Here is a 17,659-nt window from a genome sequence, read left to right on the forward strand (position 1 = left end):
GGCTCAGAGAAAAACACTATTTTGTGAAGTAGCTAACATAGCATAATCAGATGCAGCTTTATTTTTAGTAACAGTAATACAGCATTTTCTCCATCATACAATACGTTTTAAAATTAATTGCATGATATTTATCAACACAAGTCATCCAGTATTTAATATGATATTGTAAAATCGATTACTTATCTTACTGCAGTGTGTAACAGTGTCTCACAGCAGCCGCCGAGTGAACGCACAGAGTAACGTTATAACATCATTTTCACACTGATGGCCGATTTCGAAACACTGCTTCATGAAGCTCCGAAGCTTCTTGAATCTTTTGTTTCGAATCAGTGATTCGGAGCGTGTATCAAACTGCTAAAGTCACGTGATTTTAGTAAATGAGGCTTCATTACGTCATTACTGTTTCGAAACATTTCAAAACAGCTTGAAATTTCAATGGTTCACCAGTAGAGGGCGATGATAAAGTGAACCCATGAATCATGCAGATTCACTGAGAACTGTTGAACAAGTGTCCAGGGCTTTACCCTATGGTTTTACTTGATCTCCGATCAGTTTTATACATTTGAAGATGCTTTGATTATACATTAGAATAATTAAAATTAATAATGGTAGTTATTAATCTCTTATTGGCCTGTTTAGCTTGAGCCATGGAACAGAGAAACACGCATTGAAAATTGATAAAAGAACACATATTATACAGACACTCTATATTTAATCTTATTAGATGATTAGTTAATTCCATTTAATTGATTTTACTTTAAATAAAACTTTTGTTAAATACATTTGTTAAAGGGTATTTTTAATGCATGTTTGGGCTGAGTTTTGTTGCATTTGCACTGTTCTGACCACTAGGGGTCACCGTGGAGACGAGTGTCAGATTGTTTCGAAGCCTCGAATCATTACGGCACATTTGATTCAACTGCTTCAGTGTTTCATGAAGCCTCGATCTGCCCATCACTACATTTTCAACACTCTCAAATGTATCTAATATGATAAACAGAGCTGCGTTACCTCATACTCATGACCGGAAAAGCGGAAGCGGCGCCGGCGACTGTGTCATAATAAAAGTCCCGCTGCTCGTGAGGCGTGTGTTGATCAATCGCTCCAGCTCCACAACACTCACTCCTGCTCTGCTTCATACTACAGTAACGTTAATAATCACATCCATGAACATGATTTGTTCCCAACTCCAATCCCTATTCTTTTGCACCGTCTCTTGAGGTGAAGATGCTGATCCACTGCAGTCACATGACTGTTTTAACGATGTCTTTAGTACCTTTCTGGACCGTGAAAGTGTTGATTATATTGCTGTCTATGAACGAGTCTCTCGGATTTCATCAAAAACATCTTAATTTGTGTTCTGAAGATGAGTGAAGGTCTTACGGGTGTGGAACGACATGAGGGTGAGTAATTTTTTATCTTATTCATTTTATAAAGAGCACACACATGTTGTGGTAAACCACCCAAGCTTTCAAACGTTTAGACGCGATAAATATCAGTATATAATATCTCTGCATTTCCGTCGGCAGGAAACACTCTCAATATCTCGCAGTGAGTGTGTGTGACAGAACTTTATGTGGAAAATGTTTACTGGTAAGAGACTTCAGAGCGTTTCATGTCGTGGTGTGTTTGTGGTGACGGTCAGAAACGGGTTTGATTCTTCTGTTCCTCTTAGATCAAAGCGGCTTCTGTTCAAACAAGAGATATAATGAATCTGCTGTTGTGTTTCAGTTCAATTCAATGTTAAATGCCATCAGCTGAGGTTAGGAGAGCTTTTTAGACTCGCTTAAATACATACGAGTATGTCATTTCATAATTCTGTTGCCTGAATGAACTGACAGACATTTATAGCGAACTAAAATACACTTCATTTTCACATGGGTTATTATTAATAATATTGTTTCCGTTCGGAGACCCTCGGAGCTTCTGCTGGCATCACACTGGGCATCTGTTCTGGTCATGTGACGTGTGGTTCACAATTTTCCACTCTGGTGTTTCTTACCACTAGCAGATGAGTTCAAATGAGATTCAAACACAGACTGATTAAGAAAAAAGCAATTTGTTTGTGACCTGAAACAGTTTATACGTCTTTTGATGTGTGATTGTTTTATTAAAGTCATGGAAGATTGGATTAATAAAGCAGATTCCTGAATATTACAGAGTTTATAGAGTAACTCTTAGATCTAAAGAGAGAGAGTGTGTGTGTGTGTGTGTGTGTGTGCTCTGATGCCCCCTGCAGGTCAGAGTTTATGAGGTCAGGCCTGTAATTGCTTTCATTGGTTTGGCTCTGGGCAGTGAGTGACCTTTGACCTCTCTCTATAGTCCATTCTCTAGTATCGCCACATTTGATTTAGAACATTGTTAATAATAATCTAATATTAACCAGATTTACACACTGGCTGATGTCACTAGTAATGATGTTATCGGATTATTGTCATTATTTTACGCACAGGATAAAGCAGTTCAACAAATATCATGGTATTATTATGTCTAAAACTGATTTACCTTGGTAAACACTGAACAAAAGTGTAAAGCATTTTACAAAAATTATAGTGAAAACAGAGAACAAAAATAAAATCAAATTCAAAATATAAAAAAAAACCACACTATAATAGTACTGTATATCAATGGTTTGTTTTGTTTAAAATAACAAAAAACACACTTAAACAACTAAAAGACATTTAAAAACAGCAAAAACTAATAAAAATGACTAAAACTTTAACAAAAAGTGAAAACAGAAAAAAAAATAATTTAAAATATGAACAAAAACTATAATAGTAAAACCAATAAATATACAAAAATAAAAACTATATATATATCGACATTAAAAACTACTAAAAATGACAAAAATACAACAAAATTACTAAAACTTTGACCAAAATTAAAGTGAAAACAGAAAATATAAAATTTAAATTTAAATATGAACAAAAACTATAATCGTAAAACGAATAAATATACAAAAATAAAAACTAGTCACTTAAAAAAAGCAAAAATGAATAAAAATGACAAAAAATAAAACAAAATTAAAAATTTGCAATAATTAAGATTGCATTTATTTGATCAAAGTAAAAATTGTGAATTTTTTTTTTAATGTAAATCAGCTGTTTTCTATGTGAATATATAGTAAAGTGTAATTTATTCCTGTGATCAAAGCTGAATTTTCAGCATCATTACTCCAGTCTTCAGAGTCACATGATCCTTCAGAAATCATTCTAATATGATGATTTGCTGCTCGAGGAACATTTATTATTATTATTATCTAGGAAATTATTCTAAACTTTTGACCGGCGCGTACATCCAAAATAATGGCGCTCTGAACACTTATCAGAAGTTTTTATTTAATCAGCTTCTGAAGGAAACTACATAAAGTCCTGATGACAACATAGGGTGATCTCTCTCTCTCTCTGTGTGTGTGTGTGTGTGTGTGTTAAAATTGAAATTAGATCCAGTGCCAGGAAGGCCACATCCCACAGATAAGAGCGAGAGAGAGAGAGCGAGAGAGAGGAGGGTGTTCACAGATATCTCATCTGCTCCTCACTCACACACTCGTCTGAACGATCCTCCACTGCTCTTCTGGATTTACTCGCTGAAGATTCGGGACGTTTCTGGTCACAGCAGCTTCAGTCCGTGAGGAGAGAGAGACAGAGTTCATCAGCGAGATTCTGAAGGTCAGTGTGTGTTTGTGCGCCTTCACTCTTACACACGCTCTTTAACTGCTCGTGTGTTTCTCGGGCCTTTAACTCAACTTAGACTGAGATGAATCTGGAGAAAGAGCATCTCTAGCTGTCGTGCAGAGCTATACACTGAAGTTCAGATCATTTGATGAGAAATCTGTAGAGACGCATGCGTTCATGAAACTAAAACCATAAAACATCTGTGTTACTTGAAATAAAATATGCCTTATCTGTAATGAAACTAACATAAAAATGTTATTCTAGTCAGATTACTTTAAGTTAAAATAAACTTAAAATAATAAATAAAATAAACTAATAAAGAAAAAAAATAGGCATATTTAAAAAAGAAAAAAGTAATAAAAATTATACTAAAATTAAAGTGAAAACAGAAAAATATCTAATTCAAAATATTAATAAAACTATAATAGTCAAAATATATCAGTGATTCGTTTTGTTTAAAATAACTAAAAATAACTAAAAAATAAAAACTACATAGGCATATTTAAAAATAACAAAAAATACAGCAAAATTACGAAAACTTTACAATTAAAGTGAAAACAGAAAAAATATCAAATTCAAAACTATAATAGTAAAATGACTAAATATACAAAAATAAAAACTATATAAAAACTAATAAAAATGACAAAAAAACAAGATTACTAAAACTTTGACCAAAATTAAAGTGAAAACAGAAAACAAAAATCAAATCAAATTCAAACTATGAAAACTGTAATATTAAAATGATTATACAAAAAAAATTACTAAAACTTTAACAAAAATGTAAGTAAAAACAGAAAATATAAAATTCAAATTCAAATATAAACAAAAACTAATAAATATACAAAAACACAAACTATATAGACATTAAAAAAACTACTAAAAATGACAAAAAATACCACAAAATTACTAAAACATTAACTAAAATTAAAGTGAAAACAGAAAAAAATATCAAATTTAAAATATGAACAAAAACTATAATAGTAAAACGAATAAATATACAAAAATAAAAACTATATAGATAAATTTAAAAACAGCAATAATGAATGAAAATTACAAAAAAATACAACAAAAATTACTAAAACTTGAAACAAAATTAAAGTGAAAACAGAAAACATAAAAATAAAATCTAATTCAAAATATGCACAAAAACTGTAATAGTAAAACTTATAAATATACAAAAATAAAACCATATAGACACACTAAAAATAAAATAAAATAAAATAATAAAAATAAAATCCAACTCAAAATATGAATAAAACTGTAAGTATCTGAATGGTGCAGAAATGTGTGTGAGATCACTGTGAAACACTCGAGTGTTTATCAACAGCGAGGACAGTTTGAGAGCAGAAGCACATGATCCGGAGCCGCAGTGGATCTGCTGGTGTGAGCGGATGTGAACAGTGTGTTTGTGGCTTCATTAAGCTGCATCTGAGACACGTGTGAGCAGCTCTTTCCATCGTACCAACAAAATCACTCTGACACAGTCTGTGGGGAACGTGACCAGACGAACTGTGTGTTTGCATTTTTATTAAAGCACTTACAAAAGCTCTTACATACAAAAATGTGCATTATATAAGTCTAAATCTGAATTTTTACTGTTTTAACTGTTCGATTACACTGTAAAAGAGTATTTTTAATAGTGTGTTTTACAAGAAAATGCTATTTCAGTTCTTCTACTTCAAAATTTCACATTTAATTTACTGTTATTTGTGAAATTTACCAGCATTTTCTGAGAAAAAAAAAAGACAAAACTAATAAAAATGACAAAAAACAACATTTTACAAATTTATGGTAAAAAAACAGAAAACAAAAATAAAATCAAATTCAAAATATATAAAAAAAAAACTATAATAGTACTGTATATCAATGGTTCATTTTGTTTAAAATAACTAAAAACACACACTTAAACAACTAAAAGACACTTAAAAACAGCAAAAACAAATAAAAATGACAAAGAAAACAAAATTACTAAAACTTTAACTAAAAGTGAAAACAGAAAAAAACTAATTTAAAATATGAACAAAAACTATTATAGTAAAACAAATAAATATACAAAAATAAAAACTATATCAACATAAAAAACAGCAAAAACTAATAAAAATGACAATACAACAAAATTACTAAAACTTTGACCAAAAGTAAAGTGAAAACTGAAAACAAAAATCAAATCAAATTGAAAATATAAACAAAAACTTTAATAGTAACATGAATAAATATACACAAATAAAAATATAGACATACTTAAAAACAAAATTACTAAAACTTTAACAAAAATTAAGTAAAAACAGAAAATATAAAACTCAAATTCAAATATGAACAAAAAGTAATAAATATACAAAAATAAAAACTAGACACTTAAAAACAGCAAAAACGAATAAAAATGACAAAAATACAACAAAATTACTAAAACTTTAATAAAAATTTAAGTAAAAACAGAAAATATAAAACTCAAATTCAAATATGAACAAAAACTAATAAATATACAAAAATAAAAACTAGACACTTAAAAACAGCAAAAACGAATAAAAATGACAAAAAATACAACAAAATTACTAAAACTTTAACCAAAATTATAGTGAAAACAAAACGAAAATAAAATCACATTCAAAATATGAACAAAAACTGTAATAGTAAAATGAATAAATATACAAAAATAAAAACTGTACAAACTTAAAAATATCAAACGAATAAAAATGACAAAAAATACAACAAAATGACTAAAACTTCATCTAAAATTAAAGTGAAACATGAAAAAAAATCAAATTTAAAATATGCAGAAAGATAATAGTAGTAACATGAATAAATATACAAAAATAGACACTTAAAAACAGCAAAAACTAATAAAAATGTGAAAATTGTTCATAAAGCAGTTTTTGTGCTTTTTCTCAGTGTAAACATGTGTTTGTTGTATTCTTTGACATGTTCAGTGCTTTCGTATGTCAGAGTGAGTGTTTTCATCACAGTATTCCCTCTGGAGGCGAAACAGAGCCGGTATTGATCCTGCTTTAATATGTTGACGTCCACTTGAGTTAGTGAAATGTGATTTGTGAGTGAACGCGTCACAGACGGATCATTGTCCTGAACAGTTTGTCTTTGTTTCCGTCCCGTAGAGACACTACGAGTCTTTGATCTGCGATGCGACCCCCCAAAATCCATCGGGTCACGCTGCTAATGACGGCCGTATCCTGCCTGCTGATTGGGCGTGGAAGCTGTCAATCAAACTCATCCAATAGCTTCCAGCTCTCCGATGACCCGGCGGCCGTCCGTGTCACTCCGGGGTCAAACCGCGTGACCCCCGACCCCAGGGCGGCCCGTCTTGCGGGGAACGGGTCGGTGCGAGCGCGTCCGCTGCCGGCGTGTCTGAGGAGGACGTACATCGAGGGTTTGTTCAAGTACGTCAACACGGTCCTGTCCTGCCTGATCTTCGCGGTGGGGATGGTGGGGAACGCCACGCTGCTGAGGATCATCTACCTCAACAAGACCATGAGGAACGGGCCGAACGCTCTGATCGCCAGCCTGGCGCTCGGTGACCTCATCTACATCGCCATCGACATCCCCATCAACGTCTACAAGGTGAACGAGCGCGAACGAGCAAACCTGCCGTCAGACGTCATTTACAGCTCGGCGGTTTGGGTTTAATATTGTTAGATTTCGAGGTCAGTGTTGTTATAGTGTTATTTACATGGTATTACAGTATTTATTATAGATTTTTTTATTTCAGTGGAGGTTTTAGTCATTTTTATAAGTTGTTTTTATTATATTTCTGTTTATTTCTATTAATATATATCAAATTTTTTTAGTAATTTTAATACTTACAAGTACAATTATATAAATGTTTTTAACTTATATATGTAATATTAGTATATATAATATTATTTACACTTAAAATATTAAAATAATTTATGCAAGATAAAATACTTTTATAAAACAAAATATTCTAATAAATAATATTATATTTGTCTAATATTTTAGAAACACTGTTTACTTATATTTATATAATAATTATATATAATAAATATATTTAATACAATAATTATTATATAAATATATAAACATTATATAATAAATAAGGTATATTATAATGTCTTATTTATAAATTACATATATTATTATATAAATGCATTCATTATAAAATTATAAATATTAATATATTAAATAATATAAATGTGTGTGTGTGTGTGTATATATATATATATATATATATATATATATATATACACACTTATTTTATGTTTTTTAAATATTTTATATAAATTAATAAAACATAAATATAAGTAAACATTATATATAATAGTATTTTTTAATTAGAATATTTTAGCATATATATATATGATTTATTTGAACAGTATTTTATAAAAATATAAACATTATATAACATTTTTATTTGTAATATTTAAGCACAATGTTTTATAAAAATATAAATATTATATAGTAATTTTTTATTTATATTTTAGCATATATATATATATATATATATATATATATAAAATAAAACATTTTATACAGTATTTTATAAAAATAAAACGTTCTAAATATAAACAGAATAATATTTTTATTTATAATATTTTAGCATATTTACAGTATTTTATAAAATACTGTAATTTTAGTATATAATGTATTTTAGCATATATGCAGTATTTTTTAAATATATATATTATATAAATTAGATATATTATTATAAACATTTTCGTTATTAAGTAACATAAATATATTAAATAATATAAATGCATATATATATATTATTTTTAAAATATTTTATTTAAATATATAAAACATAAATATAAGTAAAATTATATATAATAATATTTTTATTTATAAAATGTGAGAGAGTGTGTGTGTGTGTGTGTGTGTGTGTATATATATATATATATATATATATATATATATATATATATACAGTCCAAAAGTTTTTTAATGTTTTTAAAAGAAGTTTCGTCTGCTCACCAAGGCTACATTTATTTAATTAAAAATACAGTAAACAAACAGTAATATTGTGAAATATTATTACAATTTAAAATAACTGTTTTCTATTTGAATATATTTGACAAAGTAATTTATTCCTGTGATCAAAGCTGAATTTTCAGCATCATTACTCCAGTCTTCAGTGTCACATGATCCTTCAGAAATCATTCTAATATGCTGATCTGCTGCTCAAGAAACATTTAATGTGTACAATTGTACAAAATATTTGTGTACAATATTTTTTTTCAGGATTATTTGATGAATAGAAAGTTCAAAAGAACAGTGTTTATCTGAAATCTAATCTTTTGTAACATTATAAATGTCTTTACTGATTGATTTAATGCATCCTTGCTGAATAAAAGTATTCATTTCTTTAATTTCTTTTCAAAAAAATAAAAATAAAAATTCTTACTGACCTCAAACTTTTGAACGGTAGTGTATAATGCTACAGAAGCTTTGTATTTCAGATAAATGCTGTTCTTTTGAACTTTCTATTCATCAAGGAATCCTGAAAAAAAAGTACAAAACTGTTTTCAACATTGAAAATAATCATAAATGTTTCTTGAGCAGCAAATCATCATATTAGAATGATTTCTGAAGGATCATGTGACACTGAAGACTGGAGTAATGATGCTGAAAATTCAGCTTTGATCACAGGAATAAATTACTTTGTCAAATATATTTAAATAGTACACAGTTATTTTAAATTGTAATAATATTTCACAATATTACTGTTTTTTACTGTATTTTTAATTAAATAAATGTAGCCTTGGTGAGCAGACGAAACTTCTTTTAAAAACATTAAAAATCTTAGTGGTTCCAAACTTTTGGACTGTACTGTATATATATATATTATTATATTTATTTTTTATTTATTTTTTTATTATTATTATTTTTTTAACAATATTTTATATAAATGTATAAAAACAAATATAAGTAAACATGCATAACAGTATTTATTTTTTTATAATATTTTAGTATATATATATATATATATATATATGTGTTTGTTTGTATGTTTTATACATTTAAACATTATATATACACATTTGTAACAATATTTTCTTTAAATGTATAAACCATAAATATAAGTATATTTAAGTAAACATTATATGTAATGATTTCATTTAACAAAAATCATTTTTAATAGCTCTAGTTATAGTTAGTGTAGTTGATGCAGGTGAACGTGTGCAGCAGAGGGTCAGACACACTTATTTTGGGACAGTTATCAGAGTAACACTCATCACACCTTCAGTCACAGTCACAGTCACACACACACACACACACACACACACACACACACTCACTGGTCTTTAAATACACAGCACAGGTCATCCAGAGATGCTTTAACAGCGTTTGATCTGTGTGTTTCAGCTGCTGGCGATGCGGTGGCCCTTCGACGACAGTGTGTTCGGTCTGTTTCTGTGTAAACTCATGCCGTTCCTGCAGAAAGCCTCAGTCGGGATCACAGTCCTCAATCTGTGCGCGCTCAGTGTGGACAGGTAACACACACACACACACACACACACACACACAACACTAATGGAATTATAATAGAAGTGCATGGGACAGGTGTATTTGCATTTTTTAAGGCATTTGACCCAAAAATGTTATGAATGTTAGAATTTTTTTACTTCATCAGAATGGTACGAAACTTGGTAAAGCAATGCGAACATACACAAAAAAAACATGGACAAGATTTGAAAAAGTTCGATAGTCACACTTGTATCATTCGTGGTCAAAAATGAATGACAGATGACTCTCATCTAGTGGAAGCGTTTGGTACTGCGCCCAAACAAATTCTTACTGAAAGCTCATATTTTAAGATATCAACTCAAATTTGGAACACAACTTGTTCACATTAGGCTTGTTCGAGATGCATCGGCGCTGCGCAGACCGATCGGCGTATGACATCAAAGAACCACGATAGCGATTCAAAAGCATAAAGAGTCGTTTGCTCTCCAATCGCTCTCGCGCTACTTTGATGTCATACGCCGATCGATCTGCACAGCGCTGATCATGCAAATTCATCAGACTGGAAACAAGCTTGTGTGAAAAGTTTTGCATTTCGATTCTTCATGGCATGACCTCTTGGCTGATTTAAAACAAAGACGATAGGTGTGTTCGACATCGGCTGCGGCTGGATGCAACCGATCGGCGAGAGTAGCCGTGTGCAGGCGGGGAGGAGCTGAAAACGGAGACATGAAGTCGGATACTTTCTGCTTCCCGTAGCGACGCTCGCGCTGCGTTTGCATACTTTATCACAGCTGAAGTGAAATAAATGCAATATTTGACTAATACACTGATGTTTCAGAGACATTTTCATTCAATACTTTATGTACTGTTTACAGCGTCTGTTTTTACAAGAATAAAGTTCAACATAAGCATATATTATTTAAATGCCAATGTAGTGGGGTCTACGTTTTTTATCAGTTTTATTTTGATAGACACAATATAACATCGCGACTACATGAAAAGAGCTTTAACTGTTATAAAAACACAGATTTTTGAGCATTACTGGAACTGAAGGTGTGACAATAAACACGAAACACACGTGATCTTTGTCATGCGGTGAATCCGGCCAATCGTGAAACAGCTGTGTCGTCATCAGAGCTCGTGCAGCTCCTCTTGAGAAACTGCGCTGGCTGCCTCAGGTGGCTGATCTCGAATCGCTCTCGTGGTACTTTGAAGCTATACGTCACAGTCACATGGTGTCGGCGCTGTCTCAAGTCGGACAAAATTTCTTACCGGAATGCACTGCTTCAAGTCAGCCGCCGATCGGTCTGTGCGGCGCTGCATGAGCTCGAACACACCTTATAAAATAACACAAAAGGCGTGACTCGTATTGTTATGAATGGGATAAAGTGCAACGCGCGATATGGCGGAATAAGTCCCGCCTTCTAAATAAGAGCCAATCACTGATTAGTAAAGTCATTGTGTCACTGCAGCGGCCGTTAGAAGCTCCGGTTCCCATAGAAACCTGAGACTCGCACTTAGGACTGCGCATGCACATTGGCTCCTCTAGCCTGAAAAATAAGCATTTTTAACGCTTTTTGAGCACAAGAAACAACATTTATGCGACAGTTTATGTCAGATTTTGTTGCTGATTTGAAATATGTTATTTAATTGTGAGTTCACTAAGCTGTTTTTGAGATTTCAGGATTTTAAAAAAATGAACTGACTTTCCTTGAATAGGACTTTGGGACTGCGCATTAGCTTGATCCAGCCTGAAAAATACTGTTGTTTTTTTGCAGCGTTTAGAAATAAAATTTCGCCTGTCAATCAAACTCTCGGCGACGGGTCAATACATTTTTTATGAACATTTTTAAAAATCTTGGAGTTTCCATCCAGCGTTAAAAATATAAAAATATGTGGATAGAAACGGCTGTAGTTTACACCGTTTACCTCGTGTGTTGCAGGTATCGTGCCGTAGCGTCGTGGAATCGCGTTCAGGGCGTCGGGATTCCCGCGTCCACGGCGGTAGAGATCGTGTGTATCTGGATGTTGGCTGTGGTTTTGGCGGTTCCAGAGGCCATCGGCTTCAAAATGATCAGTTTTGACTACAACAACGTCACCATCCGCACCTGCATGCTGAAGCCGGAGACCCCGTTCATGACGGTGAGAACAACACAACCTTCACAGCTGAGGTCTGACTCACATTGTTCATTATAACTTCATATTAAAGCTTTAATATTAATAAAGTCCGTTCTGCGGCGTGTGACATTTTTCACTGAAATCAATATCAAAGTTTTCTGACAGGTTTATAGGCCTATCATTTTTGAAAGCCGTCAGACAATTTGCATTTCAAACAGGAAGTAATTAAAAAGCTCTTTTTGAATATTTTTTTTAAAGACACATGACCTTATAAGAAAATAATTTTAAATAATAAAATATATTATATCATAATATTATACACATCAAATATTATAAATACTATAAACATACTATACTATAATACTATAAACATAAATCTATAAACATAAATATAAGTTCACATTATATATTTTTCATAAAAATGGTGGAAATTAGTCCTGTCAGTAAGGATTATTTTGGTAATCGTTCGATTATTTTGTAGATTAATTGAGTAATGAGATGAAAATAAGTTAAAAATAGACCTAAGTGAACAATAACCATTAAAATGACTTAAAATACATATATATTAACACTGAAGAAATAATAATTAGTTTAAGTAAGAAATCGACAGCAAGTAATTATACGATTTTATTGGAAAATACTGTTAAAATACATAACGTTATGTAATATAAATAATATAAACAACTTATGTATTATAGCAAATGCCTACGGAAGAGGATTAGGGCCAAGCAATAATAAAAAAATAAAACCATCTCGAGATTAAAGTTGTTAAATTTCCAGAAAAAAATCGAAATAAAATGTTGAGAATAAACTCGTTAAATTATATATATATATATAATTAATAAATACAAATATGTATAAAGTATATTTGTCTAATATTTTTAAACTATTGTTTACTTATATAATAATTATACATTATTATTATATAAATATATTTATTATATAAACAATATAATATATAAATACATTTATTATTTAAATAAAAGTGCACATTATATATAAATATAATTTTTTAATGCATAATTTATTATGTAATATAAATATACATATAATTATTTTAAATATTGTTTATTATATAATAATAATGATAAATTACTATATAAATTTTAAATAATTATATATATATCATAATATTATACACATAAAATATAAAATATTATAAATTATAAATACTATAAACATACTATACTATACTATAAACATAAATCTATAAAAATGTTTTATCTGTAAATTATATATATATATTTACACACACATATAAATATAAGTACACATTATATATTTTTAATAAATGTTTTATATATATATATATATATATATATATATATATATATATACAATTTAATAAATACAATATAAACACAAATATTTATAAAAATTGTCTAATATTTTTAAAATATTGTTTACTTATATAATAATTATACATTGTTATTTTTAAATAAATATAATATATAAATACATTTATTATTTAAATATAAGTACACATTATATATAATTATAATATTTTTAATGCATCATTTATTACATAATATAATATAATTACTTTAAATATTGTTTATTATATAATAATAATGATAAATTACTATATAAATACATTTTATATAAACAAGATAATATATAAATATATTTATTATTTGAATATAAGTACAAAATATATATAAATATAATATTTTTAATATATAATATTTTATTATACAATATATATATATCTATCTATTTTTAATTTGCTGTATTTTTCTACTGTCTAATTAAAACAAGAAATTAAATGTTGTAATACATTTTTATATTTCACTCATTTATGTAGTGTGTGTGTGTGTGTGTGTGTGTGTGTGTGTGCAGTTCTACAGGGACGTGAAGGTCTGGTGGCTGTTTGGCTTTTATTTCTGCGTGCCGCTGATCTGTACGGTCGTCTTCTACACGCTGATGACCTGCGAGATGCTGAGCAACAGGAAGGGCAGTCTGAAGTTTTCACTGAGCGAACACCTCAAACAGGTGAAGAACACCAAAATCAACCGGCCGAGACCATCAGAAACTTAAAGATGACCTATTGTGCTCTTTCTCAAAGTCTGGATGTTGTTTTCGGGCTGTACTAGAACAGGTTTTCATGCTTAAATGTTCATATTCTCCATTGTTGTGGCGTGTTTTTCACCAGAGGCGTGAAGTGGCTAAAGCTGTGTTCTCTCTGGTGCTGATCTTCGCTCTCTGCTGGTTTCCGCTGCATCTGAGTCGCATCCTGAAGAAGATGGTTTATTTTCAGAACGACGTCGGACGCTGCGACCTGCTGAAGTAAAATAAACGCACATTATTTCAATAAAATTTATTTTTAAAGAGACATGATTTACTGAGTAACACCATTTTCAGTCAAAATATAAAATAATTTTAACATTTTATGAAGTTTATTGAATTTTAGCTGTTTGTGTGTCTCAGTTTCTTGTTAGTGTTTGATTACCTGAGTATAAATCTGGCCACCATCAACTCCTGCATCAATCCCATAATCCTCTACTTCGTCAGCAAGAAGTTCAAGAACTGCTTCAGGGTACGAACCGCTTCTGTCTTGCATTTGTGATCTGCTTGATATTTTTTTTCCCAAAATACTGTTTTTTTTCTGTTTAAATGTTTCTGGATTCCATTTTAATGGTTAAATTAAATGTTAGTAATCAAAAATGATGTCTAATTGATTGAAAAAGTAAAACTTAGACTGTTTAACAACAGTTTATTAAAAAACTATTTATTTTTAGGGTCAAATGAAACCATGTTATTTTAGTATCATTGAGATACTGTTGTAGTTTTTAATTAATATTTTGAATTTATTTTTATATTTGAATTTTCGTCAAAGTTTTAGTAATTCGCTCTTGTGTTTTTGCCATTTTTATTGGTTTTCATTTTTTTTAAATGTCTATATAGTTATTAATATTTTTCTGTTTTAGTTTTAATAATTTTATGTCATTAAACTAAGGAGAAATGTTGATAATTTTATATATATATATATATATACATACATATAGTATTTTAGTTTCACGAAAAAGTTTTTTTAAAGTTTTAGTTAATTATAACACTGCTCTGAAATCTGTTTAATTTTTCCCAAATTCTATTTTAATATTTTTTTTTATTCTGTTTTAATGTTTTAGTAAAATTTTGATAATCAAAATCAGTTAAATTCATAAAACTTTATAAAAACAATTTAATGTTTTTCAATATTATTATTATTTTACAACAGAGCCTTATGAACTGGTTTATCTGCATGGTGGAAATTAGGCCTGTCAATAAGGATTATTTTTGTAATTTTTTTGTAGATTAATTGAATAATCAGATGAAAATAAGTTAAAAATAGACCTAAGTGAACAATAACCATTAAAATGACTTAAAATACATATATATTAACACTGAAGGAATAATAATTAGTTTGAATAAGAAATCGACAGCAAGTAATTATACGATTTTATTGGAAAATACTGTTAAAATACATAACGGTATGTAATATAAATAATATAAACAACTTATGTATTATAGCAAATGCCTACGGAAGAGGATTAGGGCCAAGCAATAATAAAAAAATAAACCAATCTCGAGATTAAAGTTGTTAAATTTCCAGAAAAAACTCGTTAAATTTTCAGAAAAAAGTCGAGATAAAATGTTGAGAATAAACTCATTAAATTACGAGAAAAAACTCGTTAAATTTCAAGAAAAGTCAAGATAAATTTTTGAGAATAAAGTCATTAAATTACGAGAAAAAAACTTGTTAAATTTCAAGAAAAGTCAAGATAAATTTTTGAGAATAAAGTCATTAAATTTCGAGAAAAAAGTCAAGATAAATTTTTGAGAATAAAGTCATTAAATTACGAGAAAAAAACTCGTTAAATTTCCAGAAAAAAGTCAAGATACATTTTTGAGAATAAAGTCATTAAATTTCGAGAAAAAAGTCGAAATAAAATGTTGAGAATAAAGTCATTAAATTACGAGAAAAAAACTTGTTAAATTTCCAGAAAAAAGTAGAGATAAAATGTTGAGAATAAAGTCATTAAATTACCAGAAAAAACTTGTTAAATTTCGAGAAAAAAGTAGAGATAAAATGTTGAGAATAAAGTCATTAAATTACGAGAAAAAAACTTGTTAAATTTCCAGAAAAAAGTAGAGATAAAATGTTGAGAATAAAGTCATTAAATTACCAGAAAAAACTTGTTAAATTTCGAGAAAAAAGTAGAGATAAAATGTTGAGAATAAAGTCATTAAATTACGAGAAAAAAGTCGTTAATTTACGAAAACAAATTACGAATTTGTTCTCATAATTTAACGACTTTTTTCTCTAAATTTAACAAGTTTTTTCTGGAAATTAACTTTAATCTCGAGATGGTTATATTTTTTTATTATTGCTTGGCCCTAATCCTCTTCCGTAAATGCCAGCAGAGGGTGTACAGAAATACTTCCTATATTTTGTCAGCACTCGAATTTAATGGAGGAATCGTGACAGCCCTCGAGGAAATCATAGAGCCCTGTTTGTGTATGTCTGTAATGGAGTCTGATAATACAGTGCAGTGATATCTAATCTCTTCTCTCTCTCAGTCGTGTTTGTGTTGCTGGTGTTATCCGGGCGGCTCGTTGTTAAGCAGTGTCGTGCCCCTGAACGGGACCAGTTTCCAGTACAAGAACCCTGATCAGAACGGCTTATCAGACCGGACCGCACTGCGCAAGGACAGCTACAACTGACCTCACACACACACACACACACACACACTCGCTGAACCAGATCACGGTGTACTGTGGGTAGACAGACACATTATTTCAAGTAACCCTAACTAAAGTCATCCAGTGTGAGGATGAAATATGAACATATATATTTATATAAATAATGCTAAATGTGCCTACTATTATGACAAAAAAAAGTGCATATTTTTAGATTTTGTACACTGTAAAAATATTTTCATTGTTTTCTTTTGTCAATCAATTTAGATTCACTAATGTTGATATTTTAACATGATATTTTGGTGATTTGTAGATTCCATTTAATAGATTCCACTTTCAATAAAACATTTGAAATTGTTTTGTAAAAGTGTTTTTATGTGAGTTTTCATTGTATCTACACTGTTCTGACCAGCAGGGGTCGCCAGCGTGTGCCGTTTTGAATTGATTCTGAGTTTCAAAAAGCGTTCAAAATCCCCCCCGCATTTAATAAAGCAAACGACATATCGGAATGTATATGATAAACGAAATGTTATCGTCTATTGGTGTGGAGGCTAAAAAAAGTTATCTTTGCTGTTTACGTTCTTGGCGTGAACGAGCCTTTATACTTCCCTGCTACGTCAATGCTCCGCCCCCTCTCCAAAACCCCGCCCTTCAAAGCCATCTCAGCCAAACCTGAAAACTCAAACCGACTGACAGCCAGGGATTGTTTCAGTGGAAGCCAATTGAAGTCCCACTCGGAGCGGGGTGAG

At 30.0% G+C, this 17,659-nt stretch overlaps 1 protein-coding gene across 1 annotated transcript; it reads left to right on the plus strand.

Annotated features, from left to right (window-relative positions):
- Nucleotides 1-3,314: 3,314 nt before the first annotated feature.
- ednrab (endothelin receptor type Ab) lies at nucleotides 3,315-17,602 on the plus strand. The gene is made up of 8 exons (XM_048179074.1): nucleotides 3,315-3,668; nucleotides 6,785-7,247; nucleotides 10,011-10,138; nucleotides 12,056-12,254; nucleotides 14,070-14,222; nucleotides 14,383-14,516; nucleotides 14,658-14,766; nucleotides 16,791-17,602. Exons 2-8 carry the CDS (start codon nucleotides 6,810-6,812, stop codon nucleotides 16,932-16,934), a joined length of 1,305 nt encoding a protein of 434 aa, XP_048035031.1. The 5' UTR covers nucleotides 3,315-3,668; nucleotides 6,785-6,809; the 3' UTR covers nucleotides 16,935-17,602.
- The last annotated feature ends 57 nt before the right edge of the window (nucleotides 17,603-17,659 follow it).

This window comes from Megalobrama amblycephala, linkage group LG24 (genome assembly GCF_018812025.1).
Source record: "Megalobrama amblycephala isolate DHTTF-2021 linkage group LG24, ASM1881202v1, whole genome shotgun sequence".
Lineage (NCBI taxonomy): Eukaryota > Metazoa > Chordata > Actinopteri > Cypriniformes > Xenocyprididae > Megalobrama > Megalobrama amblycephala.

What these genes read in the sequence shown, in the direction of transcription:
- ednrab (XM_048179074.1), top strand. Translation starts at nt 6,810, where the DNA reads ATGCGACCCCCCAAAATCCATCGGGTCACGCTGCTAATGACGGCCGTA. An exon ending in TGCGCGCTCAGTGTGGACAG is followed by an intron (nt 10,139 to 12,055) that starts GTAACACACACA and finishes CGTGTGTTGCAG; the next exon opens with GTATCGTGCCGTAGCGTCGT. An exon ending in AGTTCAAGAACTGCTTCAGG is followed by an intron (nt 14,767 to 16,790) that starts GTACGAACCGCT and finishes TCTCTCTCTCAG; the next exon opens with TCGTGTTTGTGTTGCTGGTG.